General features: G+C 46.7%; 5 protein-coding genes across 5 annotated transcripts; 3 read left to right on the top strand and 2 right to left on the bottom strand.

Annotated features, from left to right (window-relative positions):
• Positions 1-4,706: 4,706 nt before the first annotated feature.
• On the bottom strand, positions 4,707-5,637 carry LOC117863071 (snakin-2). Its single transcript, XM_034746657.2, has 3 exons — positions 5,436-5,637; positions 5,234-5,306; positions 4,707-5,146 (listed from the first exon to the last, which is right to left on the bottom strand). Exons 1-3 carry the CDS (start codon positions 5,508-5,510, stop codon positions 4,962-4,964), a joined length of 333 nt encoding a protein of 110 aa, XP_034602548.1. The 5' UTR covers positions 5,511-5,637; the 3' UTR covers positions 4,707-4,961.
• Positions 5,638-11,784: 6,147 nt separating this feature from the next.
• On the top strand, positions 11,785-14,659 carry LOC117862711 (xyloglucan O-acetyltransferase 3). Its single transcript, XM_034746212.2, has 3 exons — positions 11,785-12,160; positions 12,782-13,068; positions 13,650-14,659. The coding sequence occupies exons 1-3, from the start codon at positions 11,839-11,841 to the stop codon at positions 14,433-14,435; spliced, it is 1,395 nt and encodes a 464-aa protein (XP_034602103.2). The 5' UTR covers positions 11,785-11,838; the 3' UTR covers positions 14,436-14,659.
• A 17-nt stretch (positions 14,660-14,676) lies between these two features.
• LOC117862712 (GCN5-related N-acetyltransferase 5, chloroplastic) lies at positions 14,677-16,212 on the bottom strand. The gene is made up of 2 exons (XM_034746213.2): positions 15,497-16,212; positions 14,677-15,168 (listed from the first exon to the last, which is right to left on the bottom strand). Exons 1-2 carry the CDS (start codon positions 16,141-16,143, stop codon positions 14,895-14,897), a joined length of 921 nt encoding a protein of 306 aa, XP_034602104.1. The 5' UTR covers positions 16,144-16,212; the 3' UTR covers positions 14,677-14,894.
• Positions 16,213-18,819: 2,607 nt separating this feature from the next.
• LOC117864071 (MLP-like protein 423) lies at positions 18,820-19,744 on the top strand. The gene is made up of 2 exons (XM_034748052.2): positions 18,820-19,123; positions 19,232-19,744. Exons 1-2 carry the CDS (start codon positions 18,943-18,945, stop codon positions 19,555-19,557), a joined length of 507 nt encoding a protein of 168 aa, XP_034603943.1. The 5' UTR covers positions 18,820-18,942; the 3' UTR covers positions 19,558-19,744.
• Positions 19,745-21,475: 1,731 nt separating this feature from the next.
• On the top strand, positions 21,476-27,118 carry LOC117864070 (probable RNA-dependent RNA polymerase 2). Its single transcript, XM_034748050.2, has 4 exons — positions 21,476-22,148; positions 23,282-25,179; positions 25,438-25,588; positions 26,135-27,118. The coding sequence occupies exons 1-4, from the start codon at positions 21,597-21,599 to the stop codon at positions 26,924-26,926; spliced, it is 3,393 nt and encodes a 1,130-aa protein (XP_034603941.1). The 5' UTR covers positions 21,476-21,596; the 3' UTR covers positions 26,927-27,118.
• The last annotated feature ends 261 nt before the right edge of the window (positions 27,119-27,379 follow it).

A 27,379-nucleotide genomic window follows, 5' to 3' on the forward strand; every position in this document is an offset into this window, starting at 1 on the left:
TTTTCCCTTTCATCCTCCTCTTCAGAACTTCCTTCGTCTGCCAATGGCCAAAAACGAGAACCAGAACCATTCATTCGCAATCCCTGTAAAGGATCCTGCGAGCTTTTGATATTCTTCCTCTCTATCCCATGACGTTCCTCCTCTAATCTTCTATTTTCCCTCAACTCTTCTGAAGATTCAACCTCTTCCCATGCACACACATAGGCGAATTCCTTCGGGGTGTTTTGCTGTTCTACAATTACCAAGCTCGGCGCAAGCGTTAGGCGCCGTCTATTTGGTTTAGTAACTATGTTACTTCCCCCTTTGTCTCTCGATACATTTGCACAGGCAAAAGGTCGAGCACCTTGCAAGCACGGTATCTTGTATGGAGAAGGAAGAGAACGCCGGGGGGAAAGATGCTGTACCTGGTGATGACTGTCTTCAGTGGATCCGCATCCCATTATTACTTCTCCAACAATTTAGTTTAACAGTCGTCGTGAGGGAATTTGCCGATTGGGGATGGCTCCTGTGCCGCTGTGGCCGTCCGCCGTCGTGGTGCCGGCGTCTCACGGCGCCGGCCGGTCGTGGCGTTGAGCGGCCGCGGAGATACGCAGCCACGCTGGCACTAGGCTCGGCCAGGGGGCTGCCGACCTCGCCGGCGGCACTGCCGCTCGTGCTGCTGGCCGCGGGGCCACCGAGCTCGACGGCGGCGTTGCTGCTCGCAGACCTCCTCTCGTGCTGTGGATCATACCATACGCAACCGTGTCCTGTGGCCACGCATCCCGCTACATTTTTTTGGCCGGGCTCCATGGGCATCCGAGCCGGGGTGCACGGCACGGTGCACCGCGCCAGAGCCCAGAGACGCCCCTGCTGAACGTGCCCACGCGGAAAGCACGCCAAACTGAAAGCTAGGATCATGGCGTGGAGGTTTTCATCTCCGGAGCTCCCGTCCAAAGCAGCCATCTCAGTCAGCGAGTACTCACTTCGCCGTTACGATACCTGCGCATAGGTTGTTGACTGTGGTTACTACTCTAGTGTCACACCAAGCGAGGAGAAGCTAGTTACCTTAATTTGGTTTGCAACATTTGCAGCAAGAAAGAAGAAAGTAGTTCAGCAGTGTAGCCCAGTGGCCGGGCGGTGGGAAATGCACGCGGCCGGGAACCATCGGACGGCCGCCATGCCGCATCCGGCGAGACACGCGGCGCCAGCGGCAGGACGCTACAACCTACAGCAGCGAGCGCACTACGCGTTGGATAGCCCAGCCACAGCGAGCCCCGGCGCGCACGCATTCTCCACCATGTCGTCCACTCCGTCCGTTCCTGGTAGCCGGTAGCGTACAGCTGGGTTTCCAATACCGTTGAGGCCTTAGTTGCCCAACTTTGAACAACCAAAATTACTGTAGCAGCACTGTAGCATTTCGTTTGTATTTGTAAATTATTGTTCAAATATTGACTAATTAGGCTCAAAAGATTCGTCTCGCAAAGTACAACAAAACTGTGCAATTAGTTTTTGATTTCGTCTACATTCAGTACTCCATACATGTACCGCAAGTTTGATGTGATGGAGAATCTTCTTTTTGCATAGTACTAAAGTTGGGATTTTGGGAACTAAACAGCGCCTGAGGGCTTTGTTTAGTTCCCAATTTGGGAGTGGCAAAATTGGCATTTTGCCATAAATGTGCAACTGTAGCGTTTCGTTTGTATTTGTGAATTATTGTCCAAATATTGACTAATTAGGCTCGTTTCGCAAAGTACAACAAAACTGTGCAATTAGTTTTTGATTTTGTCTACATTTAGTACTCCATGCATGTACCGCAAGTTTGATGTGATGGGAAATCTTCTTTTTACATAGTATTAAAGTTGGGAGTTTGGAGGGAACTAAACATGGCATGAGATAAACAGCGCCTGAGATAGAGGCATAGAGCCCGAGCCTGCCGCGCTAGGCATGGCAACCCACAAGAGAAGAGGACAGCGCGTCGTCTGCGTTGGAGTCTGGACTCTGGAAATCCAATCCTTTTGGCGCACGCTTCAGGGTTCACATGCACGCACGGCGTGACCGTCGAGATGCCAAATCTGCGGGATATCGACGACAATGCACGGAGGAGGAGGGGAGGGGATCAGGGCCGCAACGGTCGCGGTCCTCGGACAGCTGGGGACGCCGCCAGCAGGTGATGCGCGAACAGGATACAGCTCACGACGACGACGTAGCTGGTGCGAGGCGCGCACATCCACAGGCAGGATAGGCCTACGCATACACAGGTGATGGCTGATGGCTGATGGCTGATGACAAGAGGTGCCGAGCGACCACAGTTATATCCCGAGGACAGGACGCGGCCGAACGGGAAATGAATTGGTCAGGGGACCAGCTGAAGGTGACCCGACCCCGTGCGTACGTACACCGCACATGCTGAGAATACGGCGGTGATAGCTTAAAAAATTCTTCCCCAAAATTATGTATTGGAGGTTCTTCCAAAAAAAAAATTTCCTAAAAATATATCAATCCACAGCAGATCGCTAATAAATAGCCCCTAATATTTCAAACACAGGCCACGTCATCGTATTGGGTCCATCGGAAGGGACGTGCAGGCGTGCGGGAATCAGGATTGGGGGAAGAACGCCAACGCTAAAATATACGCGGTGGCAGGCTATTTTTTAGCCTCGCTAAAAAATTGGGAATGTTTAGATGGATTGTTGGAGTTCATTTTTTTCTCTTTTTTCTAAAAAAATGGAGGCTCTAAATCTGCATAAACTTAATTTTTTAAAAAAAAACTGCATAAACTTTGTCACGGCAAACTAATAAAATTGACGAGCGCCTGGCCTGGCCGCCTGCTGGCTCGTGTTTCTGGGCTGGGCTGGGGTTGCCGGACGAGATTCCTCCTGGCCCCTCGCGCGCGCGTGACGACGAGAGAGAGGGCCGTTCCGCGTCGTCGTTTTGGGCAGCGGCCCGATGCGGGCAGTTTGCCCGTTGCTGGACCGTCCTGGGAGTGCCGCAACGGGCTCGTGGGCTGATATTAGGAACTCGGTTGTTGGATAGGCCGGGACTTTGGAGGTCTTTGGAGTGCCGCATCGGGCGGGCTCGTGGGCATGACCGACTCGAATGTTCACTCGTGTAGTCGGACGAACTAGACGGGACTTTCAAACGCAGAGCTAATGGGTTTGTTTTAGCTTTGCAGATTATGGGTTGCAGTCTACAAATTGGGAAAACAGATTGTTAGATGCTTGCCTGTTTCATATAACAACTTGCGATCCTTGCTGCTGGATTGAGCCTCTAGTGTCAGTCTTTCATGTCGTCGTGATTTCCTTGCAGCTGGATTTTAGGCCGCTAAGGTTCCTGACCTCCAGTTGGGTCTCCACGCGGTACGGGCGCATGCACGGCAGTGACAAAGCTTGGTGGTGGTTGGTGGCGCTGCACCTGCTATCCAGGCGTGCGTGACCAGCCTTGGCCATGGAGCCATGGTCTCATGGACAGACACTATGTGCGGCTCGAGCAACACGACAGGGCGCGTGCGACACAGTCTGCACCGCTACAGTGAAGGTAAAGCGGATGGAGTCGACACCTTGGCACATGCCTTTGCAGGAGTTGTTCACCACTTTCTTCTTGCATGTTGCTTCTAAGATTCTATCCGCTAAGCTTCTCCTAATCTTACTTGACAGCATGGCATATACGTTTTGCAGCAGTTGGTCGGCAATAAACTATTGTGATCGTTCTAGTAACCCTGCTGTGCTTGCCGTACATGATGGTGGAGTGTCAGAGCATGCGGCAACAGGGTTTTACTGCTAGGACAACGGCAGCCTCTTTGCTTCAGCATCAGCTAACTTATCAGCCACCAAATAGTATTTTTCTTTCATAATAAATTAGCCGTTTCAGCTTTTCAGCCGGCTTATAAGTTCAGCCTATTGCCAACTTATCAGCCACCAAATAATATTTTTCTTTCATAATAAATCAGCCGTTTCAGCTTTTCAGCCGGCTTATAAGTTCAGCCGAATAGGTTGTGGATTTTTACCCCGTTTTGGAGCTGAAACAGGTAGCAAAGTCACATGTATCGTGTAGCATGTTCTTTTCTGATCATCATAAGACGAACCAACAATGCTAACAGACGAAGCTTTTACAAGGATCAGGTACTGTAGGAGTTAGAAAAAGATTCAACGTTGTAAAAAGTAAAAATGTTGCAAAGAAAATTAATTATCACGATAAACTAGCATACAAAACTAATGGGTTGGGTTGGGTTGTTTGTTGTTTGGATACCAATGCTAAATTTAGCAGTGTCACATCGGATGTTCGGATGCTAATTAGGAGGACTAAATATGAGCTTATTATAAAACTAATTGCAGAATCCTGTGTTAATTCGCAAGACGAATATATTAAACTTAATTAATTCAACATTAGCAAATATGAGCTAATTATAAAACTAATTGCAAAACCCTGTGCTAATTCTCGAGACGAATATATTAAACAGCCAATGGTTACTACAGCACCACATTGTAAAATCATGAAATAATTAGACTTAATAGATTCATCTTGCGAATTAGACTCTATCTTAGATTCATCTCGCGAATTAGACTCTATCTGTGCAATTAATTTTATAATTACCCTATATTTAATACTCTAATTCACTAAACTTTAAACTTTACTAAACTTTAAACTTTACTAGACTTTAAACTTTACTGGGGTACGCCTAAGACAGGCACGGTAAAACGCTTTACGCCTAAGACAGGCACGGGTAAAACTAGCGTGCAAATATAAAGATGTTGCATTGATCCAATCCAACCCAGAGGGATTTTACATCTAGAGAAAACGCCTCACTCTTTTTTTACACGGGAACGCAGAGACCACCAACGAAAGAAAGAACCCAACAAAGAAACAGCAGAGCACAGCAACCACGAGCTAGCTACAACTAAGCCGATGGATCATAGTACAAACAAACACATGGTGCTTTCGGCCGGGGAGCACGCCGCCACCGGCCACACCCACCGCGCAGACGCTCACGGGCATTTGGTCCTGTTGCCGTGCGTGGTCCAGTCCGTGTAGCACTTGCCGCAGGTCTCCTGGTTGCCGGCCGTGCCCGCCGGCACGCAGCGACAGACGCTGCAGCACTTGAGGCACGCCCGGGTGCACCGGTTCTTGCGCGAGTGCGCGCCGCATCGCACGTCGCAGGCGCCCCCGCAGTCTGCGCCCAAGAAAAATGTTGCAGGCGTTAAGCGGCGACGCCAAGCATCGTCGTGAACAGAGAGGTCTGTGCGTCGGCGGCGCGTACCTTTGGCGGGGTCGACGATCTGGTGCGGCGGAGGACCGACGGGAGGAGCCGGCGGGTAGCCGCCCGGAGCAGCCTGGCCAAAAACACCCAGAGAGCGAGTTTCAGAGCAGAACCAGGCGAGAGAGCAAGAACGCGCTAGTCACTTTGCACGGATGCATCCGTGAGCTCTCTGAATCAAGTGGCAGCTGCTCTATTTGGTTACCTTGATGTTGCTGTTGCTGAGCAGGAGGAGAGTTGCCACCAGGGCGACGGCCGCTGCGAGCTTGCCGGGCGCCATCGATGCCGGCCGGAGACTGGACTGGAAGAGCTTTATTGAGAGCTGTGGAGAGTCTTCCCGCTCCGTGGTTTCTTGTGTGGCGGCCTGGCGGGGCTGGTCAGTAGTGATGGTTAAATAGACACGGAGTAAAGGCAAGCTGGGAGTGTAGGAGACTATTGTTGTGTGGTGTGCTGGCCTGCAGCTGCTGTGGAGGTGATGATGCCGTGACGTACTGACGTGGCGCGTCAGGGTGTGTGACCACGGTCCCGGGTCAATGCGCCAGGTTGGCGCCCAGCGGAGGGCGCAGGTGGCCGGCCTGCCTCTGCGGTGCCTCTGCCTCATCCAATCGCCTTGACACGTACTACCGGCGTCAGTTAATACAGCAGGTAAATGGGCTTTGCCTTGCCCCCATCACGGGGCGCCACAACATTTGCCTTTTCCTGAGAGAGTAGAAAGACAGACGGCTCAAAATCGCCTCGTATTTATCCAACATTTGCTTGGAGACTTCGAGTGCCGGCAGGCTAACGAGGAAAGGGCAAAAGGTTCCACGCAAATGCTGTGTTTACCGTAGAAAAACGAACAACGGCGTGTTGGACCGCCAAGCTGTGAAGTGTGAACCATGGCGTTTTCTTGGAGTCGTGACTCGTGAGCCATTTTCCGCCATGGCTGTCCGGCTGTTCCGTTGTTTTGAGCCGAGCGGGCGCCGCAGAGCGCCCCTTCTGTAAATACGCTGCGGCGCCCCCCTATCTTAGGGATGTTTGATCATTAAGTTAAAGTTTAATTCATGTCACATTAAATTTTTTAGAGGCTAATTAGAAGGATTAAACATGAGTTAATTATAAAACTAATTACACAGATGGAGACTAATTCGCGAAACGAATCTATTAAGTCTAATTAATTCATGATTAGCACATGTTTACTGTAACATCACATTGTCAAATCATGTACTAATTAAACTTGATTCATCTCGTGAATTAGTCTTCATCTGTGCAATTGATTTTATAATTAGTTTATATTTAACATTCTAATTAGTATCTAAATATTTGATGTGATAGTGACTAAACTTTGATCCTGTAACCATTAGTATCTAAACATTCGATGTGATAGTGACCAAATTTTGGTCCTGTAACCAAACGGCGCTTTAGTCTTTACTTGACGATGATAAAAAAGATGTTTCTTCCAAGGCGGAGGATCGTAAATGCTACTGTACCAGCTGCACGGTTCGCTGCTGTGCACCGCTCAGTGGCCTTGCGCACGCACGGTGCACGGCGCGGCGTCAGGCCGGTCAGGCTAGCGCGAGGCCGTGACTCCGTGAGGGTGGGTGGGGCTTGCGCATGCGAGGCTGAGCTGCACTCCACCCAGGGCGAGGGGTGGCCGGGTGGGAGCATGCGCGGGCGCGCGATGATGCACTGCCCCGCCCGCCCGGCCTGCTGCTTCCTGTCTTGTGGGCGAGCTGCCCGTCAGCCCGTGCATGCTTCTGCCAGTAGTTGTAGTACGAGATGCCTCCAAGGCACCAACACATGCTGGGGTCTCGGCCCTTGCGGCGTCACGCGTCGCTAGGCTCTGTAGGAGCAGGTCCGGAGCAGCAGCAGCGCAGGCGCGAGCGGCGGGTGACCCACAGCCCAGAGGACAGCTCATGACAAAGAGCCGGTCCCAATGGCCTCGTGGAAAGAGGGAATCTTTTAGAGGCCGGAGACGGGCCCAGTGTCAGGCGCGCCTGTTTTTTTTTTGAGATTAGAGAGCTTTCATAATCAAAACGCTGCAGGTTACGATCATTGGCTGCTGCTTCCTGAAGCCATAGCGGAATGCAGCTGAGCCAATTCACGACAGGAGCCTCAGTGTCAGGCGCGCCTGTTGTGTGTGTATGCGCCGCTGTATACGACGGCGGCAGGAGGGGGCTCGCGCGGACGGCGGACGCGCGCGCGAGATGGGACGGATTTTCCGAGTTTTGTCTGGCCCTGCCGGGGGTCCCGCACGGAAGCTGGAAGGTACCTGGCTTCCGGCTCATCAGGCCCATCTCCTTCTCACCTCCGCTCCGGCTTCTTCCCCAGCGCACCACCACCTCCACCGCCTCGTCCTCCGCCCCGGCCGGCGGCTAGCTCGCCATCGCGCCATCCGCCCACCGCCGACCTTCGGCCCCGACCTTCTTCTTGCCCCCGTTGCCGGTCACCGGCCCACCAGCCATCCAGCCTCACCTAGAGCGCCGCCGCCAGCCAACCCGTCACCACCGCCGGGCCTCCGTGCCGCCCCCGACATCCTCCTCTTCTATGGCCGCTGGCCATTGGAGCCGCCCCCTCCACCCCCGAAACCCCTAACCCTAACCCCACCGCCGCCTCCACCACCACCCAGGTCGGCGCACGAGGTCGTCGTCGGCCACTCCCCCCACCACCCACCCCTCCAGCTCGCAAGCGACGGCGGCGCGTGACGGCGTGAGTGAGCGAGAGAGAGGCGGAGTAAGGGGCTGTTTGGATACGAGGTGCTAAACTTTAACAGTGTCACATCGGATGTTCGGATGCTAATTAGAAGGGTTAAACATAAGCTAATTATAAAACTAATTGCAGAACCTTGTGCTAATTCGCGAGACGAATCTATTAAGCCTAATTAATCCATCATTAGCAAATGGTTACTGTAGCACCACATTGTCAAATCATGGACTAATTAGGCTTAATAGATTCGTCTCGCGAATTATACTCCATCTGTGCAATTAGTTTTATAATTAGCTTATGTTTAGTACTCCTAATTAGCATCCAAACATCCGATGTAACAGGTGTTAAACTTTAACAGGGTGTTCCAAACACCCCTTAAGAGGAAGAGATTCGTGCGGCCCTATAACATATCTTAAATCACCGGAAGCTATATAAGATATTGGGAATTTTTTATTTTTTTATTTTTTTTATTTTAGCATTTTGCAAAAATATATAGTCAAACAAAAAACGCAAATCTAGACCTATACTGCCGTTTGAAACAGCTATAGTCAGATGAAATGCCGGAATGGGTACTGTAGTATCCTTGCCGCCATTTCAACTGGCGGAATCTCGCACTACTCGACACTACACTTCCAAAAAATCATAGCTAATTCATATCAACTTGGATGGAGATAAACATTATATGAAAATTGTAGATCTCGACGAGATCTACAACTTTGTAGTTGAAACTTTTTTCATTTAATGTCATATTGGTGCTCAAATAATCGACACAAGTTTCAGATCAAAATTGAATTTTAAATCTGAAACTAGGCAACACGCTTTCAAAAAAATGATAACTAATTCATATGAGCTCAGATAGAGATAAGTTTTATAGAAAAATTGTAGCCTTCGACGAGATTTACAACTTTGTAGTTCAAACCGTTTTTATTTGGAGCCATTTGTTAAATCTAAAACTTGTATCGATTATTTGAGCAATTAAATGGCTCCAAATAAAAACGGTTTGAACTACAAAGTTGTAAATCTCATCGAGAGCTACAATTTTTATATAAAACTTATCTCTATCTGAGCTCATATGAATTAGTTATCATTTTTTAAAGCGTGTTTCCTAGTTTTAGATCTAAAATTCAAATTTTAGATCTGAAACTTGTGTCTACTATTTGAGCACCGATATGACATTAAATGAAAAAAAATTTAACTACAAAGTTGTAGATCTCGTCGAGCTCTACAATTTTCATATAACGCTTATCTCCGTCCAAGTTGATATGAACTAGTTATGATTTTTTGGAAGTGTAGTGTCGAGTGGTGGGAGATTCCGCCGGCTAAACCGTTTGAAACGGTGTGTCACTATATATTTTTTCAAAATACTAAAATAAAAATAAAAAAATAAAAAAAATTCAGATATCGGCTTTCGGAAGCCCGATAGGATTGGCGGGCCCTGCCCGCTGCTATGATGGGCCCATATTGTCTAAAGAGATATATTGGGCTTGCCCCAACCACGAAACCTGTTGTGGCGGCGCAAGACCGAGAGAGGACGACTCAATCCAATCCGATTACTTTTTTTATATATAAAAAAAATCCAATCCAGAGTCCAGACTACGAAAAAGAGGGCAGGAGCAGTTTGGTCCATTCCAGTGAGACGGGAAAAAAATAAAAAGAGAGAAGGAGAAAATGGGGAAGAGGAGGGAAAATGTTCCTTCAAAAGAAAATGGAGGAAAAACACCCTAAACGGAAAAAATTGCATCTTTGGTGTCAAAATTTTATGAGAACTGCGAATTCGGATCCATATTTTGAAATCTCTGAAGCAAGCCATCCAAAGCTGCAGTCAAAAGGCTGGGAAGTGATTTAACGGCTCATGGACACTACGACACACTTTTTGCTTGAGATTCCTGGCAGCTTCTCAGCGTGAAGAACTAGAAGCTTAAATAAACAGCGAACTTCTCATGCAGCTTTCGAAAAGCTAGAAGCTCAGAAAAGCTGAGTTTATATGAAAAGCTGGAACACTTAATTTTCTTAGCTTTTTGTAATCTTTTGAGCCTAGGAAGCTAAACACATCTCTAAGGACTATTTGTTTGAGCTTCTGACAGCTGAACGAAAAGCCAGAAGCTCAAACAAATAGCGTATTTCTCGTGTAGCTTTCAAAAAAAATTGAAACTTAGAAAAGCTGACTTTATGTGAAAAGCTTTTCGTAATTTTTTGAGCTAAAAAGCTAAACATATATTCTAAGAATATAAGCTAGTGTTGGCTTTTCAAAATTGAAAAGCCAGCAACAACCTCAGAAGCTGCAACTCAAATAAATAGATCCTAAAAGCTTGTATTAATTTTTTAGAACAAAAGTCACCATCAGTTTTTCAAAAAACCTCAAAAGCTGCAACTCAAATGGTCTACTCACGTATACACGGCCTTGTTTAGTTACCAAAGTTTGGTGGTGCCAAATTACTGTTATAGTATTGTAGCACACTGTAGCGTTTCGTTTGTATTTGTGAATTATTGTCCAAACATTGACTAATTAGGCTCAAAAGATTCGTCTCGCAAAGTACAACAAAACTGTGCAATTAGTTTTTAATTTCGTCTACATTTAATACTTCATGTATGTACCGCAAGTTTGATGTGATGGAGAATCTTCTTTTTGCATAGTGCCAAAGTTAGGAGTTGGGGATGAACTAAACAAGGGTCTAGCCGGAAGCTGGAATGTTGCTTCGCCTCCACGCCGCACGTCAAGCTACGGTGTGCCGGTGCCAGTGATGTGCCGGTCTGCATCTGCATCCTACAAGATAGTCAACTGGCATCGAGGTCGAGGCCACGCTTGGAATTATTGTTCAGACGAGGCCATTGTCCATACGCCCGTGCGCAGTCATAGGTTCCATCTGTCATCCGTGTGAAACATTTGGATACGTATGGGACAGAAACAGGGCAAGTTTGTCTAGCGGAATTTCACATAGTATTGCAACAATCAAGAAATCATATATGAGTTTGAACAGATGTTGTCAAAGTCAAACAAGGGCATCTGGTCACCCAGGTTCCAGCATCCAACTAGTGCAAGCACTGAACAAAAAACGGAACATAGTGCTAGTCACAGAAGGAAAAACAGAACCTAGAGCTGATCACGGTTTGATGAAAGCAACTAGCGCAAGCACTGAGTACTCTCAGTTTGACCTTTCAAAAGTGAAACACTGAAACTCATACTGAGCCAGCACTTTGATTTCACTGTGCTGAGAGAATTCAGATGCTCCCACTCTCCTAGATTGAAAACATCTAGGTATACTACTAGTATAAAAAGTAGTATTATCTATGAGTACTTTGATTAAGGGTAGTCCCAATGGGACATTGATGATAGTTTCTATGTCCATTAATTATCTTGACAACTCAGCTTTTTTTAATGTGGCAATGAAGTTAATGTAGAGAAAGAACACACAACTAAGAAATGGTTTCCTTCTCAGGAAACTAAATCTTCACAGGAATCAACGCACCAAGAAACTAGAGAAATGGTATTGGGGAGAAGCTACCGGTTTCCAACGGCCTCCTCTGGATCCAGTGTGCCTGGGACAGGGAGTCCACTAGGTACCGGACCTCCTTTACGTGCATAGAAGATCTGGTACTAGAAGAGAGAACGATTGGTTGAATTTTTGTTTAGACTCTAGATAAAAAAGTTGCATTGTGTTGAAGGATAATTTCTTGATACAATATTCTAGACTATGAAAACTATGATGATTTCTCCTATTGGGACTGCCCTAATGATTCCTAGTGATCCACGGTTTACTACCAGAACCATTGAAGTTGCTGTAAGCACCTCGCTGCCTCGAACAAAGAAATTAGGGAAGAAATACACATTTGTCTATGCAGACACTGCTCTCCAGGGGCATCAATGGCTCACAGCCCCAGCAAGATTGAATTCTTTACCACGAACTAAGAAAATAAATGGAGAAATGCACATTTGTCTAGGTTCATTAATTGCTCGCAGCAAGCTTAGTACCCATAACAATGGTGACTTCTTAACCATGACGCAACTTAGAGGCGTAGGACCTTCGTCCTTGACCATGGCCATGAACAAGGAAACCGCACCTCCACCAAATCCCCATGGCCGAAACAACGTCAGAACACCTACCCATGTATTTCCTGGTGGAAGAAAAACACTAGCGCTGATGCTCACCACAGGTCTATTCGTCTTTCTTCTCTCAACATATCATCCTGCGGCTCTCTACCACTCTCCTATGGCAACTCACATCTCTCCTCAGGAGACGAAAATAGGTGCTCCTCTACTGACTAGCATACATTTATCTGCTCTTTCTTCTTGATGCAAAATTGCCTGAAATGTTACATTCTGGACAGATTTCGAGTACTTGTAGAGTTCCAAGTGCCCCTTTCGTTTCCTGAAATTTACTGGATCTTTGTTCATTTCAAATATGGTATATATAGCTGCAGCATAAGATCCCAGCTCAATGTTGTACATCGAGTTAAAATCTGACTTATCAAAGATTAGATAGTATGTTCAGCATGCCTGTGATTTCAAAAGCATATGAAGCCTGGTTATCTATATTCAAATGGCTTCTTTAGTTTTCAGATAATCCGTATATAATAATTGAGAGGCATTTAGACCTTGCAATGTTCTGCATGTCAGATTAGTTGATGATAATGGGACATGTGCACAAAAATAATCAAGAGTTCAAGACCTTATAAAAACACAGGTAAAAACATGAATAAACAAAGAAAAATAGATCTCTTTGCCTCCGAAATTCGACCAGTGAGTCATAACACTTTTCATTTTTCAAATATACTAGGTTGGTAACAGCTAACATTTCCCTGCAATTTCACAAGCAGCGTCTTTGTCCAAGAATTTTGTATAAGGGGTAATTTTGTTCTTCCTTTCAGGTCATCAAGACAAGGTCTGTAATCTGTTCAATGGCACATGGGTCAGGGATTTCACAGGCCCGATTTACACTAACATAACATGCCCAACGATGCCAGACTCAAAAAACTGTGCAAAGTATGGAAAGCAAATGGATTATGTAAACTGGAAATGGATGCCACATGGTTGTGACATGGTAAGGTTTGAGCCCCAGCTGTTCTTGAATATTGTCCAAGGGAAGACACTGGCGTTCGCTGCAGATTCAATTGGACGGAACCAGATGGAGTCACTACTTTGTTTACTGTCTCAGGTGGGTAACCGTTGTTTTAGCTCCGCAAGATGTTAATAGCATGTAGCAATACACCCTTTTCACCAGTGTTCTTGGACAAGATTATCAGTGAGAACGGCAATAAAAAATTTCCCAGTTTGTTTCGTGGTTTGCTACAAATTTCTTGTCTCCCTTCTTCAGTTATTCTAGGAAAAGATAAGGAAATGAGCACAAGAAAGCCATTTGGATGAATATTCAATTCCATCATATCGATTGGGAAATCCTAACATCTACATATCTTTGCATAGCCTCTCCTCGTTCAAATGGTCGAGTGATCTAGATGCTAAAGATAGGCCAAAGTGGATCAATGCCTGATTTTGTATATGTGATAACGTAGAATCACATGACATTAACTCCCATGGTGTCATGAATTTAGTGTGGGCAAGATAAGCTACCTTACCTTCATGATGCAGAAAATTTATGATCGACTGTCTGTTTCTGATGATTTCTTCCTAAAGAAATATCGAATGAATTCTACTCTGTTTACTTTACATTTGTAGGAAACTTTATCTCCTGCCGTTATGAAATTCAGAAACTAACACAAACCATATAAAACATTGCAGGTGGAAACTCCAACCAAAGTTCACAGTGACACTAAAGATAAATTTGTCACTTGGCACTTCAGATCCCACAATTTTACACTCATGGCACTGTGGACCAAATTTTTAGTAGAAGCATCAGAAAGAGAGATCAATGGCACACTGGTTGAAATGCATGACATACACTTGGATAAACTTGATTCAAGATTAGCTGCCAGTTTACGTGAGATCAATATTTTAGTCATATCGAGTTCCAGATGGTTCTTCAGGAAAAATTATCTCTACGAAGGTGGGAAACTCATTGGATGCATATATTGCTCAGAGGATAACATCAAAAGCTTTGATGTCATTACAGCTATTCAGAGGGCTCTTAGAACAGCTCTCAATAACTTGACCAACTGCCAAGAACGTGGATTGCAGTTAACATTAGTAAGAACAGCAACACCAGCACATTTTGAGAATGGCTTCTGGAACACTGGAGGATATTGCAATAGAACTGAACCGGTGGGAAAAGGAGAAGCAATGACCAGAACAGTTGAATGGGCAATAAGAAACGCTCAGGTTGAGGAAGCTAACAGAGCACAAAAGGAAATCAGCCACAAGGGACGGATGAATATAGAGATTCTAGACATTACCGAAGCTATGTCTACGAGGCCTGATGCACACCCAGGGATCCATTGGAATAATAAGTGGATGAGGGGTTACAGTGACTGTTCCCATTGGTGTTTGCCAGGACCGATAGATATGTGGAATGAGTTATTACTCTCTTTGCTTCAAAAATACAGGAAAGACTTGCAGAATAATCAATGATGCAAAATGAAAAATTGAAGTACATTGGCAAGTTAAATTAGCCAAGCCTGATTTTTAGCGGCCAGGAGGTCTTTTCTCTTATGTTAGTAAGGTTTTTTTTGTTCTGAAAGGATGAAAAACTTAGCCTACTCCCATCCATATTTTTGGCAATTTCATTCATAGATCAGTTAGTGAAGTAACTTCCACTCACTGATTGTATGGGCTACAACACTGAATCATGATATGTTATAAATGCTTAAACTACATAATTAGTGAGCCTATGGGCTATATTATTGAATCAATATATGTTACAAGCATTTGTCAACTCATTTTCAACTAAATAATTTTGTGATAGACAATCAATGAATGGCAGTTGATTTCCTCACAAGCTATACAACAGCGAAAATGTGTGATGAAACAGAACCATACATTTAAACACAAAATTTAACCTCTTGTGTGCCTGTTGATCCTGTTGAATGTTTAGCATGTCAAAATATTATCATCGAAGTCTTTGGTTGTAGACTCACTAACAGCAGAAGCTTGGGGTAATTCCTTGCTCATCAAATACTTCCGCTTTTGAAGGCTCAGCCAAACCAAAATACTGTCAGTCTGGACAATGTTATATCCAGCTTTCCTGTACATGTTGAACGGCACTTGATCGATAACTCTACAATGAAGATATACACATCGTCTTGCATCCATTTTGATGACCAAATCCTCACATGCCTTGAGAAGTTGCTTCCCGAGTCCTCTCCTATTGGGAAAAAAACAAGGCAGATTTTAGAAAGCACTATAATCGACATATTATATATATATATATGAACAAACAACTTGATATGGCACTGAACAACAGAGTATCTGACTGATCTTATATATAAAGAATTTGCATCATGCACCAGAAGGTTCCTTCCAATTGCTTATATCACAGGTGAAAAGAAATTTTCTTATAGCACATTATAAAAGTTACAACTAATAAGGAAGCACAATTTGCAACCAACTCTTGCATCAGATTTGTTTTCCAGAAGAAATAGGCAAATTGGTTGCCGACCAAGAGCACTATAAATTACAATGCTATCCATTACCTCCTCAATGCCGTCTTCACAGTCATGTTACAGATGTACGGGAAGTCGAGCGGCGGGGTGGGCGTGGGCGGGGCCCCGGGCGCGCCCACCGCGTTGAACGACACCTCCGCGGTGCACGCCATCTCCCCTTCATCTTTACCCTCCCCATCCTCGCCGCCCTCATCTCCGTCATCCCCCGTGGAGTCGGCCGCGGCGTCGGCGGGGCGGTAGAACCCCACGAGCACCGCGGCGTGCGGCGCGAGCCCGCGGCGCTCGTGGAGGTACCTGCGGATGACGAACGTGAGGAGCTGCGCGTACCGCTGGGCCGGGGCCCACCGCACGGTCTCGGAGAACGAGGAGGCCAGGAGGCGGACGAGCGCCTCGGCCACGGCGTCGTCTTCAGGCCCGCGGGTGAGGGCGCGCACGGTGAGGAGGCCGTGCGGGAAGGCGTGCTCGTAGCGGAAGGCCGCGAGCTCGTCGAGCTGCGAGAGCGCGCGCGGGGATAGGAAGACGCCGGGGCCGGGGCTGCCGCCCGGGGAGGGGGCGGCGGCGGCGGGAAGGATGAGGCGGAGGTGGCGCGGCCGCGGCGAGGGGCAGCGGGAGAAGAGGAGGTAGGAGTGCCTCGAGACGGCGGGAGTCAGCGAGACGAGGGCGGGCAACGCCGCCATGGGGAATGCGGATGCCAGTGCGGAGCGGAATGGGGAAGCCGGGAACTCGAGGGGCGATTTTTTTTTGTTTTTTTAAAGCGGCTTACGTGGATAAACGTCAACTGTGTGTGACTGAGCTGTGGTACCGCTAGCTTTGACGACTTTGGGCCGGGTTTCTTTATGGGGTCCTTGGCTCAAGTTTAGCAAAGAGTGTTTTGCAGTTTAGCAGCTCAAAGTTGCTAAACTTTAAGTTTAGCAAGGTGGAAGAAAATAGGCCCTTAGTAGGAGGGGAAAACAAAAGACATTCGATTCAATTTGTTTTGGTGAGAGTGTGAGTTTTGATAGGATAGGGAGGGGTGGAAATTTTGCTTTGAAGTGGGAGATGAATGCATCTCCATGGTGACTTGTGATACAAATTCTCATTTCAAAACCTATATACACCAAACAAAGGGAAGGATTTCTCCTCTTAATTTCCTCCACGAACCAAACAAAGGACTGAGACTAAAAATCAAATTACTATCTTAAGCCCCTCCATCAAAGCCGCTACAAATGCTCCCTATATACATAAATGTAAGGAGTTTCAGTTTATTCTAAGTTAAATTATTTTGTACAGAAAAGACTAATAAATAGTATTAGTGATATCAAATGGACATCATTAGATCCATTCTTTCGCTATAAAATTTATTTCTATACTTTACTTCTCTAATTAACGTGGTAGATGTTAACACTATTTTTTAAACTTACTCAAATTTATTAAAATAATTGAACTTTGTATAAATTAGAAGTTCTTACATCGGTGAGCAGTTGCCAAACTTACTCAACTCCTTTTTTTTCACAAGGTAAGGTCAAGCTGAGAGCCTGAGACCAAGAAATGTAAAAAGAAAAACTCAACTCTTCGTGAACAAACACATTGTGCAAGCGATAAGCACAAGTGCACAACCGCCACACCAGGTGCTGCCGTGCAAGCAGCAGGAGCAAAACAGCAGTCAGCAGCAGCTGCCTCGTGCTGCTGTCTGTTGGACACAACAGAAGGCCCTCCTCTCCCTTTGATCTGAACGTTTCCTCTGCACAAACCATATCGGGCGATGATGTTCAGAATACTGACCAGTCTCATGCGAGCACCGAGACTGCCAACAAAATGGATCTTCATCAGGCGTGTTTAATGGCGGTTTAACGCGGTTTAGGGTGATTTCCTAAACCAAACCGTACGTTTGCGGGTTAGCTGGGTGGTTTGACGGGCTATGCGGTTTACAACCAGAGATAAAAGTAGATCGTCGCGAACGTTCGAGATTGCGACGTCTACACAATCGGAAGTCGAAGAAGAGCGACATCCACGATCTCTATCTCGTAAGGAATTGAAGTACCAGCGCTTGTGCGGCCTCCACGAGTTCGCTGTGCTGGAAATTGAAGTCATGCCGCCAATAACAGACGGCTGGCGGCCTTAGCATCTTCGGCGGTAACGGCAGGAACAATCTCACTGCAGAAACAAATGACAGCATGCCCATCCTCCCAGGTCCAGCTCTGCTTGCATGCTTGTTCGACGACCCTCCTAAACTTTAGTATCTGTATGTTTGGATACTAATTAGGAGTATTAAATATAGTCTAATTACAAAACTAATTGCACATATGGAGTCTAATTCACGAGACGAATCTATTAAGCCTAATTAGTCCATGATTTGACAATGTGGTGCTACAATAACCATTTGCTAGTGATGGATTAATTAGGCTTAATAGATTTGTCTCACGAATTAGTATAGGGGTTCTGCAGTTAGTTTTATAATTAGCCCATGTTTAGTCCTCCTAATTAGCGTTCGAACATCCGATGTGATCCTCCTAAAGTTTAGTACCACGTATCCAAACACGCTCTTAGTTGCCAATGTAGGAGGCAATGCAAAGAAAGAAAGGAATAGATCAAAAATACGAGAAAACATACGGATGTGATGGGTCGCGAGCTTTATGAGAGACTCTTGCCGCCGCAGCTTGAGCATCTACCGCTTCGCTTGCTAGACTGCGGGGCGGTGCCGTAGCTGCCTTGGTTGCTAATGAGTTCAGCGACGGACTTTCTCAGCGGGTTGACTGGTTTCAGACCCGGTTTAGCCCAACCCAGTGGGAATCGCATAGTCGGTTTGTGGTCTGGTTTGCCGGTTTGAACGGGTTGGCACCGTGAACAGGCCTTCGTCAACAACTTTTTGCGGCTTGGCCGAGCACATAAACTCACGCCCTGAACGGCTCGCCATTGCAGTTGGCTGGCACCCGTCGCTGTCCGTGCATTCTGATCAGAGTACAATTTTTGCCACTGCTCCTGCACCTCGACAGACGCTTACTGTTCCAACCGAGACCGAACAATTAAACCGGAGCCAACTGCGAACCAGACCATTCCATTTCTGCCCGGCCTCATCTAATTTTTCAGAGCAAAAGAATCTCTCCAATCACTCCGATCCAACCTGTGCAGCCAGTGAGCCTCACAATTCAATTTCGTCTGAAAAAATAAGCCTCACAGTTCAGCGAGAGCACGGCGCGTGCATGTTACCGTCATCAATCGGCGATCGGCGTCGCTGCACGGCGTGGATCTGATGCACCGACGGACGCTATAAATCGAGCCTGAGCAAGGTGGTTGGATCTCGCCGGGAGACCTTCAATGGCCGGCAGCAGTAGCAGCTGCCTGCGTCTCCTCTGAAGAGCAGCAGTCACTGTCAGAGCTGGTCTCTCTGGTTCTATATAAAGGCCGGGCCGAGGTCTCGCCATCGCCAGATCACGAGCACAGCACTCACCTGCACAGTTCGTAGCATAGGAGGTGGTAGAGCTCAGCTGCAAGCTAGGATGGGTTCCAAGGCCGAGCTGGTGGTGGAGGTGAAGTCCCCGGCGGAGAAGCTGTGGGCGGCGCTGCGCGACTCGACGGAGCTGTTCCCAAAGATCTTCCCCCAGCAGTACAAGAGCATCGAGACCGTCGAGGGCGACGGCAAGTCCGCCGGCACCGTCCGCCTCCTCAAGTACGCCGAGGGTACGTGACACGCCTCTTGCTATATATGGCCGTCAACTTCTACTACAATACAAGGTGGTGTCGATTAGTCGATACGATGCTGACGACGGCGGCTGGCTGCTGCTGCAGGGGTGCCGATGCTGACGTTCGCCAAGGAGAAGGTGGAGCTTGTCGACGACGAGAACAGGGTGGTGTCGTACAGCGTGGTGGACGGCGAGCTGGTCAACTTCTACAAGAACTTCAAGATCACGCTCAAGGTGTCCCCGGCCAAGGAGGGCGAGGCCGGCGCCGTCGTCAACTGGTCCATGGAGTTCGACAAGGCCAGCGAGCAGGTGCCCGACCCGGACGTCATCAAGGAGACCGCCACCAAGACGTTCCACGACCTCGACGACTACCTACTCAAGAACCAGGCGGAAATCGTTCCGTCCGCCGAGGCGGAAATCGCAGTCGTTTAGCACGCGCTAGTGCATGTCGTCGTTGGTGGTGGCGGTGGTGTCCGAGTCCGTGTTGGTTTGGTAGTTATGGGTGGTCGTGTCCTTGTTTCCGCGGTTGATGTCGCTGCAGCCTGCGGCGATTCAGCGATCGTGTGCGTCTGCAGGTTGCAGTCTGGTCCCAGTCAATAAAGTTCTTCGCGTCACTGCATCAACCGTGCCAACACGCATAAGCGCAGCAGGCCGAGGTGGAGCCGCCGTCGAGCAGCTGGGCGCACACCCGAGGGGCGCGCACCGCGTGTAAGATCAGAGCGCTGCCGCCTACTTTTGCCACTCCTCCTGAGTCCCGACACTTGGGATGAGCCAATCGATCAAACTGGACCCTGGTGCCAACTGCAAACCAGACGGTGCTATATGTCACCAGGTACTTTGCCAGATGAAGAATTCAAGCCGTATGTTCCACCGCCTGTACTGCTCTCAGCAGGAGCATCACGTGCGTTGCCTCCCTGTTCTCGCGTTACAGATGAACCGTGAACGAAAAACAAGTGGCCACCGTGGCCGGCGTTGTGGACTAACGGTCTCGATCCTCCTGCTGCCGGTACTCCCTGTGGTTCAGTCATCACGCCAGCGGCACCAATGTGATTTGAAATTCTGAAATCAGTACGTTAGTACTCTATACTCACTACTCCACAGATTACAGCACCGATGTAGCTATGATTACCATTAGATGTAGACGTTCGGGCTGTTTATCTCTTTGTTTTTTTATTTTTCATGGAAAAATTTCCCCCCCCAAAGTTTCTTTATAGCTCTATAAAAATTATTAAAAAAAATGCTTCCCTAAAAAGTTTTCTATTTTTTTTCAAAAAACTATTCTTAGAATTTTCTGAAAACTAATTTCGAAAGTTTTTAAAGGGCACCTCCAATGATAGATAGAGCTAACCTGTTAGCTATTTGTATCTCCACTTAATTAAATAATTGACAATAAAAATGGTTTCTCCAACAATGCAAGTGTTGACACATTCCCCACACAAGATAGCGATTTACCCAATGAAATTCTCTCTACTTCACGATATGCAAAATGTAGCGGAAACTAGCTATCTTAAGGACCATAGAGTGTACATGCCTTAGAAAATGTCATTTTCTATTAGAAAAGCAGCAATGCTCAGGTTAAAAAATAATTTTCAAAGTGTATTATGAAATTTGTAGGATGCACTAACTACGACAACATTCTATAGTTAAAATTAATTTCATTTGTCTACTATGATCCAATAATTGGGAAAAAGAAAAAAAACCTACATAGAAATTCTCACCACTAGTTATGCGGAAAGTACCTCATAAATTATATTGGGAAATGCTAAATCACGTCCGAATGTTTTGTCCTTCTCTCACACAAATTTTTCTTTCATATCTCTTCTTCTCCTTCTCTACATTCGGCGAGCATCGATGAGCTTTTAGGGTTTGTGGTTCTAAGGAACCAAGGTACATGTGTCCACCAAACATGGAACAAGCTCTAGAGTGGCAAGTAGCAACATCATGCGAGGCGTTTGGAGACGGCAGTGGATAACTAGTTGGGCAAGGGAGGGCGAGGGCAATCACCTACGTTAAGTTGATGTGGGAGGATTTACGATGGCAGAGGCAAGGGCGAATGCCATCGACATTAAGGTGAGGGAGGAGGGAGAGTCGGTCCTAACAGTGGAAGATACGTGACAATAAATTTGAAACTTGAGGATTTTTTAGGAAGAAGTCTAAATTAGAGAATATCATGAAAGATGCATACGGATGAGCATACTTTAACCGTGTGCATCGCTAAGGTTAGAGAGAGTTAGACAATAATTCACGTGTTATTCGGCTTTTTCTCAATGTCCGAACATCTACCTTAAATGTTATAAAATTATTAATAGAATCTGAAAATGATCAATTCAGAGACAACTGGCTTTTGCAGCCCTTTTGCCCCATTTACAAAACCCTCTTTTCAGGCTGTAACACAAAAACCTCCGGCCGTGACATCGCCGGAATCCCGGCCCTTCCGTCCCCCGCCGCTACCGTCCCCGTCCCCCGCCGCTATGTCTGCGGCGGCGGCGGCTCCCGCGCCCGGCGCCACGGCCACGGTGCGGGTATCCAACATCCCGCCCTCGGCCATCGCCGCCGAGCTCCTCGCCTTCTTCGACTCCGCTGTCGCCACCGACGCGGCCTTCGCCTGCGAGATCGCCGCCGCCCACCGCGGCTGGCTCAGCCGCGGCCACGGGTCCGTGCAGTTCGATTCCGCCGCGGCGGCCACCCGCGCAGTCGACCTCGCCTCCTCCGGTCGCCTTCCTCCCTTCCTCGGCTCTCGCCTCTCTGTCTCCCCCGCCCACGTCGACCTCCTGCCCCGCGCGCCCGATTTCGCGCTCCGCGCCCTCGGCTCGAGCCTCGTTGTAGGCAACCGCGTCGCCGAGCGCGAGCTGGAGGTGGCCTACGCCTGGGACGGCGTGCGCGCCGAGATCATCCCGGCGAAGCGGCGCGTGGACCTCTACCTGAAACATGATTCCCGGAGCTACAAGCTTGAGGTTCTCTTTGAGGACATCAGGGAGTGCTTCGGATGCAGCTTCGATGGGACGGGCGCCATCTTGCTGCAGGTGAGCTGCTTATACCGTGCTATTCCATTCAGAAAGTCCCGAACTTTGATGCGCCCGTTTGTGAAACTGAGTGCGACCTGATTATTTGTTTTGAATTAATAGATTACATGCTACAAGCAGATATCTCCTTATTTTCACTCAGTAGCCAGGAGAATGGCCGAGTGCTTGTGCTAGAATTAGCTCAATATGCGTAGAGTTGCAAGTCAGCAAGTGAATCTACAGATATTGGACCTCAATTTTAGCCTAATATCCTAGCAGAATAAGAGTATGACAGACTCGTGCCACAGAGACAGATGATGTTTCAGTCCTATATGGGCTGCTACCTGCTAGAGTCTTCCATGGGCGCTATAGTGTATATAGTGTAGCAGCGTTCAAAATAAATACATACATACATTTATTGCATAAATTAACCATTTTCGTTTTGAATTATTACTCAAAGACCTGAGCTATGCACAATAAACGTAATCCTCATACAGGATACTATATTTAAATTTGAAGCAGACAATTAACTTAATATTTGCGCAAATCAGTTGAGTTTCCACTACATGTTATTTCAAGCGTTTTTTTGGATCCGATTACATGAGAACTCTTTTCATATTTTTTAATTGGGAGGGGAACTGTTTAAGCTTTGGTCACTTACTAATTTTAAGTAGACTTTACAAATGAAGGGCCCGTTTGGTAGAGCTCCATCTGATTCTGATTCTCTATGGGAGCTGACTTCTCTGTGGCTGAAAGTGATTCTCTTTGATTCTCTATCATGAACTCTTAAAATCAGGATGGAGAATCACTTCATAGAATCAGGAGAAGCTACTTTTTTCAGCTCCCATCCTCTTAGTTCATTTCAGAGAATCACTTCACAGAATCATTGAAAAACTGTTTGGCAGAGCTCCTGCTGGATTCAGCAGAGAATCAGCTCTGGGAGCTCTGCCAAACAGGCCCGAAATATTCTTTCAATTTTTTTACCATTAATATCAAGCTGTCCTGGTGAATACACATTATCTGCAGTGATATAGATTTAGTGCTTGTCATATTTCTTAGGCTATCAGTTTCTTTCAGATGCAAATATTCTTTGGGCCTGTTTTTAATGAATCTGAAGCTTGTCTGGTAAATTAAATATTATATGCTTGTTGCAGCTGACCTATGCACCGAGAATCCACACTGCAATTTCTGGCTCTACAATTAAATCAAGGTTCACAGATGAGCACTTTCATGCATGCAAGGAGGATGCCAAGTTTGCATGGGTCAGAGCACTAGATTTTACACCTAATAGCTCTTTTGGGGAGTGTTCCACTCTTGTCTTAAAACTGAGCAAAGGTGCCCCAGTGTCAGATATTCTTGAAAGTTTACCCTTCTCAGGAGAATTGGGGGAATTGGCCATTTCTTCAATGGATATGTTTGGCTCCTCCTCCAAAGTGGTTCCTCTTGTTGATTGCCCAAGTGGCTTTTCAGTACCTTATGAAATTCTATTTCGTTTGAACTCTCTTGTTCACATGGGGAAGCTAGTGGCCAGGCATGTTAATGCTGATCTGTTCAAAGTGCTCGAAGATTTACCAATTGGTACTTTAAGGAGGATTTTTGAGAAAGTGAGCAAATTGAAATCTACCTGTTATGAACCTTTGGAATTTATCAGACACGAGGCTCACAGGATGAAGATTAGTAAGAAAACCTTGCTGTCCAAGAAGGGTGAAGGTGAAGGAAAATTGTTGAGGTGTTACAGAATTCACATCACACCATCGAAAATATACTGCTTGGGGCCTGAGGAAGAAGTTTCAAATTATGTGGTTAAGTACCATTCTCAGTATGCTTCTGACTTTGCTAGAGTTACTTTTGTTGATGAAGATTGGAGCAAGCTTTCACCCAATGCATTGTCAGCTAGAATCGAACAAGGTTTCTTTTCTACCCCCTTGAAAACTGACCTGTATCATCGTATTCTCTCTATTCTAAAAGAAGGATTTTGCATTGGCCCAAAGAAGTATGAATTTTTGGCCTTCTCAGCAAGCCAACTTCGTGGTAATTCTGTTTGGATGTTTGCTTCAAATGATTCTTTGAGTGCTGAGAGTATAAGAAGGTGGATGGGCCACTTCAATGATATCCGTTCAGTCTCCAAGTGTGCAGCTCGAATGGGTCAGCTGTTCAGCTCCTCCAGGCAGACATTCGAAGTCTCATCATATGATGTAGAAGTAATCCCAGATATTGAAGTCACAACTGATGGCAATAAATACATATTTTCTGATGGTATTGGAAAGATCTCTTCGAGATTCGCCAGACAAATTGCCAAAACAATTGGATTAGACCCTAATAACCCTCCTTCTGCTTTTCAAATAAGGTATGGTGGCTATAAAGGAGTCATTGCTGTTGATCCTACTTCCTTTTACAATCTTTCTCTGCGACCTAGTATGAAGAAGTTCGAATCAAAAAGCACTATGCTGAACATCACAAATTGGAGCAAGTCTCAGCCATGCTACGTGAATCGTGAAATTATATCTCTTCTTTCAACATTGGGTATAAAGGATGAAATATTTTTGTCGATGCAACAAGATGACATGCACGAGTCAGATGAAATGCTAACAAACAAAGAAGTTGCTTTGTCTGTCCTAGGGAAAATTGGTGGTGCAGATACCAAGATAGCAGCTGAGATGCTGCTGCAAGGCTATGAACCAAGTTCAGAGCCTTACCTGTTAATGATTCTCAAAGCCCATCGGGCTAACAGGCTGACAGACATAAGAACTAGGTGTAAGATTCATGTCCAGAAAGGCCGTGTTCTCATCGGTTGTTTGGATGAAACAAGCAAACTAGACTATGGTCAAGTTTACATTAGAATTACAAAGAATCGCAAGGAGCAGAAGTATAGTGAGCAGCCATTCTTCTGTAATGATGATGGCAAAACAGCTGTAATTGTTGGAAAAGTTGCAATCTCAAAAAACCCATGTCTCCATCCTGGTGATGTCAGAGTACTTGAAGCTATATATGATCCCGGATTGGATGCTAGGGGCCTTGTTGATTGTGTTGTATTTCCTCAGAGAGGGGACAGGTACGTTATTCTGAAGCTGAAAGATGACTATCTTAGGTTTGTCCAGTTCAATTTCTTTGTCCATGGCTGTGAAGCAGCCCTCTTCACTGAAACAAGACACTGGTCTTTTCTAGCAATGTTATCCATATTATGTTGATTTCCAGTTTTGTAATTGACAACTAAGTATTTAGATTAATGCTGTCAATGCTTGTACTATCCTTGCTTTAGATTAATGACATCAATGCTTGCACTATCCTTACTGATCTTCAAATTTATTAGGCCTCATCCAAATGAATGCTCCGGTGGTGATTTGGATGGCGATCTCTTCTTTATTACTTGGGATGACAAACTGATTCCTGAGAAGGTTGATGCACCTATGGACTACACTGCAACAAGGCCACGCATAATGGACCATGTTGTTACACTTGAGGTATACTCCTGAGTGTATTCTTTTTTCTTCACTCATTTTTGTTGACTATGTAATTCTGTGGTTGATTTGCTGAAGACCTGAAGTTTCCTTATGCTAATATCAGATTTTTATAGCAGCAAATATCACCAAGGTTTAAGTGTTTAAAAATTGCTGCAACTTTTTTCCTGAGATAATGGATTGTAGTGTTTTAATGATATAGATGGAGCTGAGAAACCTTTTCTTGTTTCTAAAATGCGCTTATATATTTAGGGCACGAACTTAATGAAACATGCGCTGATATGTCAATAACGAGCATATAGAACTGGTAGCTAACTTCCAAATTCTTATCCAGCCAGAATGGTATTAAGATGGTATGCACATCCGCATGTAGAAGTAATCAATGTACTTGAAAATACACCAGAAAATGAAAAAAAATTGAATGTTTTGAACCAAGTGTATATATACTCACGATGCACTTCTAACAAATGCCCTTGTATCAATATTTCCATCTTGCATGGTTATTATCACCTGAGTGAAAATGTTACAATAAGAACTTCTGAAATGCAGGAAATCCAGAAGCACTTCGTCAGTTACATGATAAATGATGCCCTCGGTGTTATCTCCACCGCCCACTTGATCCACGCAGACCGTAATCCGCTGAAAGCTCGCAGCCCTGAGTGCCTCCAGCTGGCCGCTCTGCACTCCATGGCGGTTGATTTCGCCAAGACAGGTGCTCCAGCCGAGATGCCCCGGGCGCTGAGGCCCCGGGAGTTCCCTGACTTCATGGAACGGTGGGAAAAGCCAATGTACGTCTCCAACGGCGTCCTCGGCAAGCTCTACCGCTCAGCTCTGCGCCACGCGGAAAACGCGGAGGCGCTCCTGCCCGAGGGCCCTGCGTGCTCCGAGTACGACCCGGACCTCGAGTGCCCCGGGTTCCACGACTTCCTGGACGCCGCGGAAGAGCACTACGAGGCGTACGCCGAGAAGCTGGGCACCCTGATGACCTACTACTCCGCGGAGCGCGAGGACGAGATCCTGACGGGCAACATCCGGAACAAGCTCGTGTACCTGCGGCGCGACAACAAGCGCTACTTCGAGATGAAGGACCGGATCATCGCCGCCGTCGACGCGCTGCACGAGGAGGTGAGGGGCTGGCTCAGGGCGCGCAGGGAGGAGGACGCGTCGAAGCTAGCGTCGGCGTGGTACCACGTGACGTACCACCCGTGCCGCCGCGGCGAGAAGCGGTTCTGGAGCTTCCCCTGGCTCGCCTGCGACACCCTGCTGGCGGTCAAGGCGGCCAGGAGGTGCCGCAAGCGGGTGGAAGACGCCGCCGCCGTGCCGATGGACTGCGACGCCTAGACGGAAGTGCCGCTGCGCGGTGCGCCAGTGAAGTGAACTTGCGATGCGAGTGGTAATCTGGACTGTCTGTGTGACCGTAAGCTAATAAGATGCACTGCTGGGTGCTGTAAAAAAATATCGGGTGCAGATTGTCAGAGCTCTAACAACCGTACTCTGTGGGAAGTTCATGATCTGCCATCCCATTTGGTTTCACTTTGTGATTTTACCGGTAGCTGGATATATCTTTTTTTTTTTGGAACATAGCTTCTTCATTAAGTAATCAGCACCATTACAATCGTTAAGCAGGCATAGCTGCAAGAAGCTAGGGGGTTGTTCAACCCAGAGAGCGGCTAAACTAGAGGCAGAAGCGTATCTAGCGCACAAATGAGCAACAGTGTTGGCCGTCCTCCTCACATGGCCAATCGAGAAAGAAGTGAAGCCCGCCGATAGTTCCTGAATATCATTTAGGATTGC

The sequence above is a fragment of the Setaria viridis genome, chromosome 7, assembly GCF_005286985.2.
Source record: "Setaria viridis chromosome 7, Setaria_viridis_v4.0, whole genome shotgun sequence".
Taxonomy (NCBI): Eukaryota; Viridiplantae; Streptophyta; class Magnoliopsida; order Poales; family Poaceae; genus Setaria; species Setaria viridis.

Bases quoted from the DNA above. Each gene is read 5' to 3' on its own strand.
- LOC117863071 (XM_034746657.2), bottom strand. From the start codon at position 5,510: ATGGCGCCCGGCAAGCTCGCAGCGGCCGTCGCCCTGGTGGCAACTCTC. The intron at 5,307-5,435 runs GTAACCAAATAG...GTTTTTGGCCAG, and splicing joins TCAGCAACAGCAACATCAAG to GCTGCTCCGGGCGGCTACCC. The intron at 5,147-5,233 runs GTACGCGCCGCC...TCTTGGGCGCAG, and splicing joins GATCGTCGACCCCGCCAAAG to ACTGCGGGGGCGCCTGCGAC.
- LOC117862711 (XM_034746212.2), top strand. From the start codon at position 11,839: ATGCACATTTGTCTAGGTTCATTAATTGCTCGCAGCAAGCTTAGTACC. The intron at 12,161-12,781 runs GTGCTCCTCTAC...TCTTCCTTTCAG, and splicing joins TCCTCAGGAGACGAAAATAG to GTCATCAAGACAAGGTCTGT. The intron at 13,069-13,649 runs GTGGGTAACCGT...AAAACATTGCAG, and splicing joins TACTTTGTTTACTGTCTCAG to GTGGAAACTCCAACCAAAGT.
- LOC117862712 (XM_034746213.2), bottom strand. From the start codon at position 16,143: ATGGCGGCGTTGCCCGCCCTCGTCTCGCTGACTCCCGCCGTCTCGAGG. The intron at 15,169-15,496 runs GTAATGGATAGC...TTTTCCCAATAG, and splicing joins GTGAAGACGGCATTGAGGAG to GAGAGGACTCGGGAAGCAAC.
- LOC117864071 (XM_034748052.2), top strand. From the start codon at position 18,943: ATGGGTTCCAAGGCCGAGCTGGTGGTGGAGGTGAAGTCCCCGGCGGAG. The intron at 19,124-19,231 runs GTACGTGACACG...CTGCTGCTGCAG, and splicing joins CCTCCTCAAGTACGCCGAGG to GGGTGCCGATGCTGACGTTC.
- LOC117864070 (XM_034748050.2), top strand. From the start codon at position 21,597: ATGTCTGCGGCGGCGGCGGCTCCCGCGCCCGGCGCCACGGCCACGGTG. The intron at 25,180-25,437 runs GTACGTTATTCT...CAAATTTATTAG, and splicing joins TTTCCTCAGAGAGGGGACAG to GCCTCATCCAAATGAATGCT. The intron at 25,589-26,134 runs GTATACTCCTGA...TCTGAAATGCAG, and splicing joins ACCATGTTGTTACACTTGAG to GAAATCCAGAAGCACTTCGT.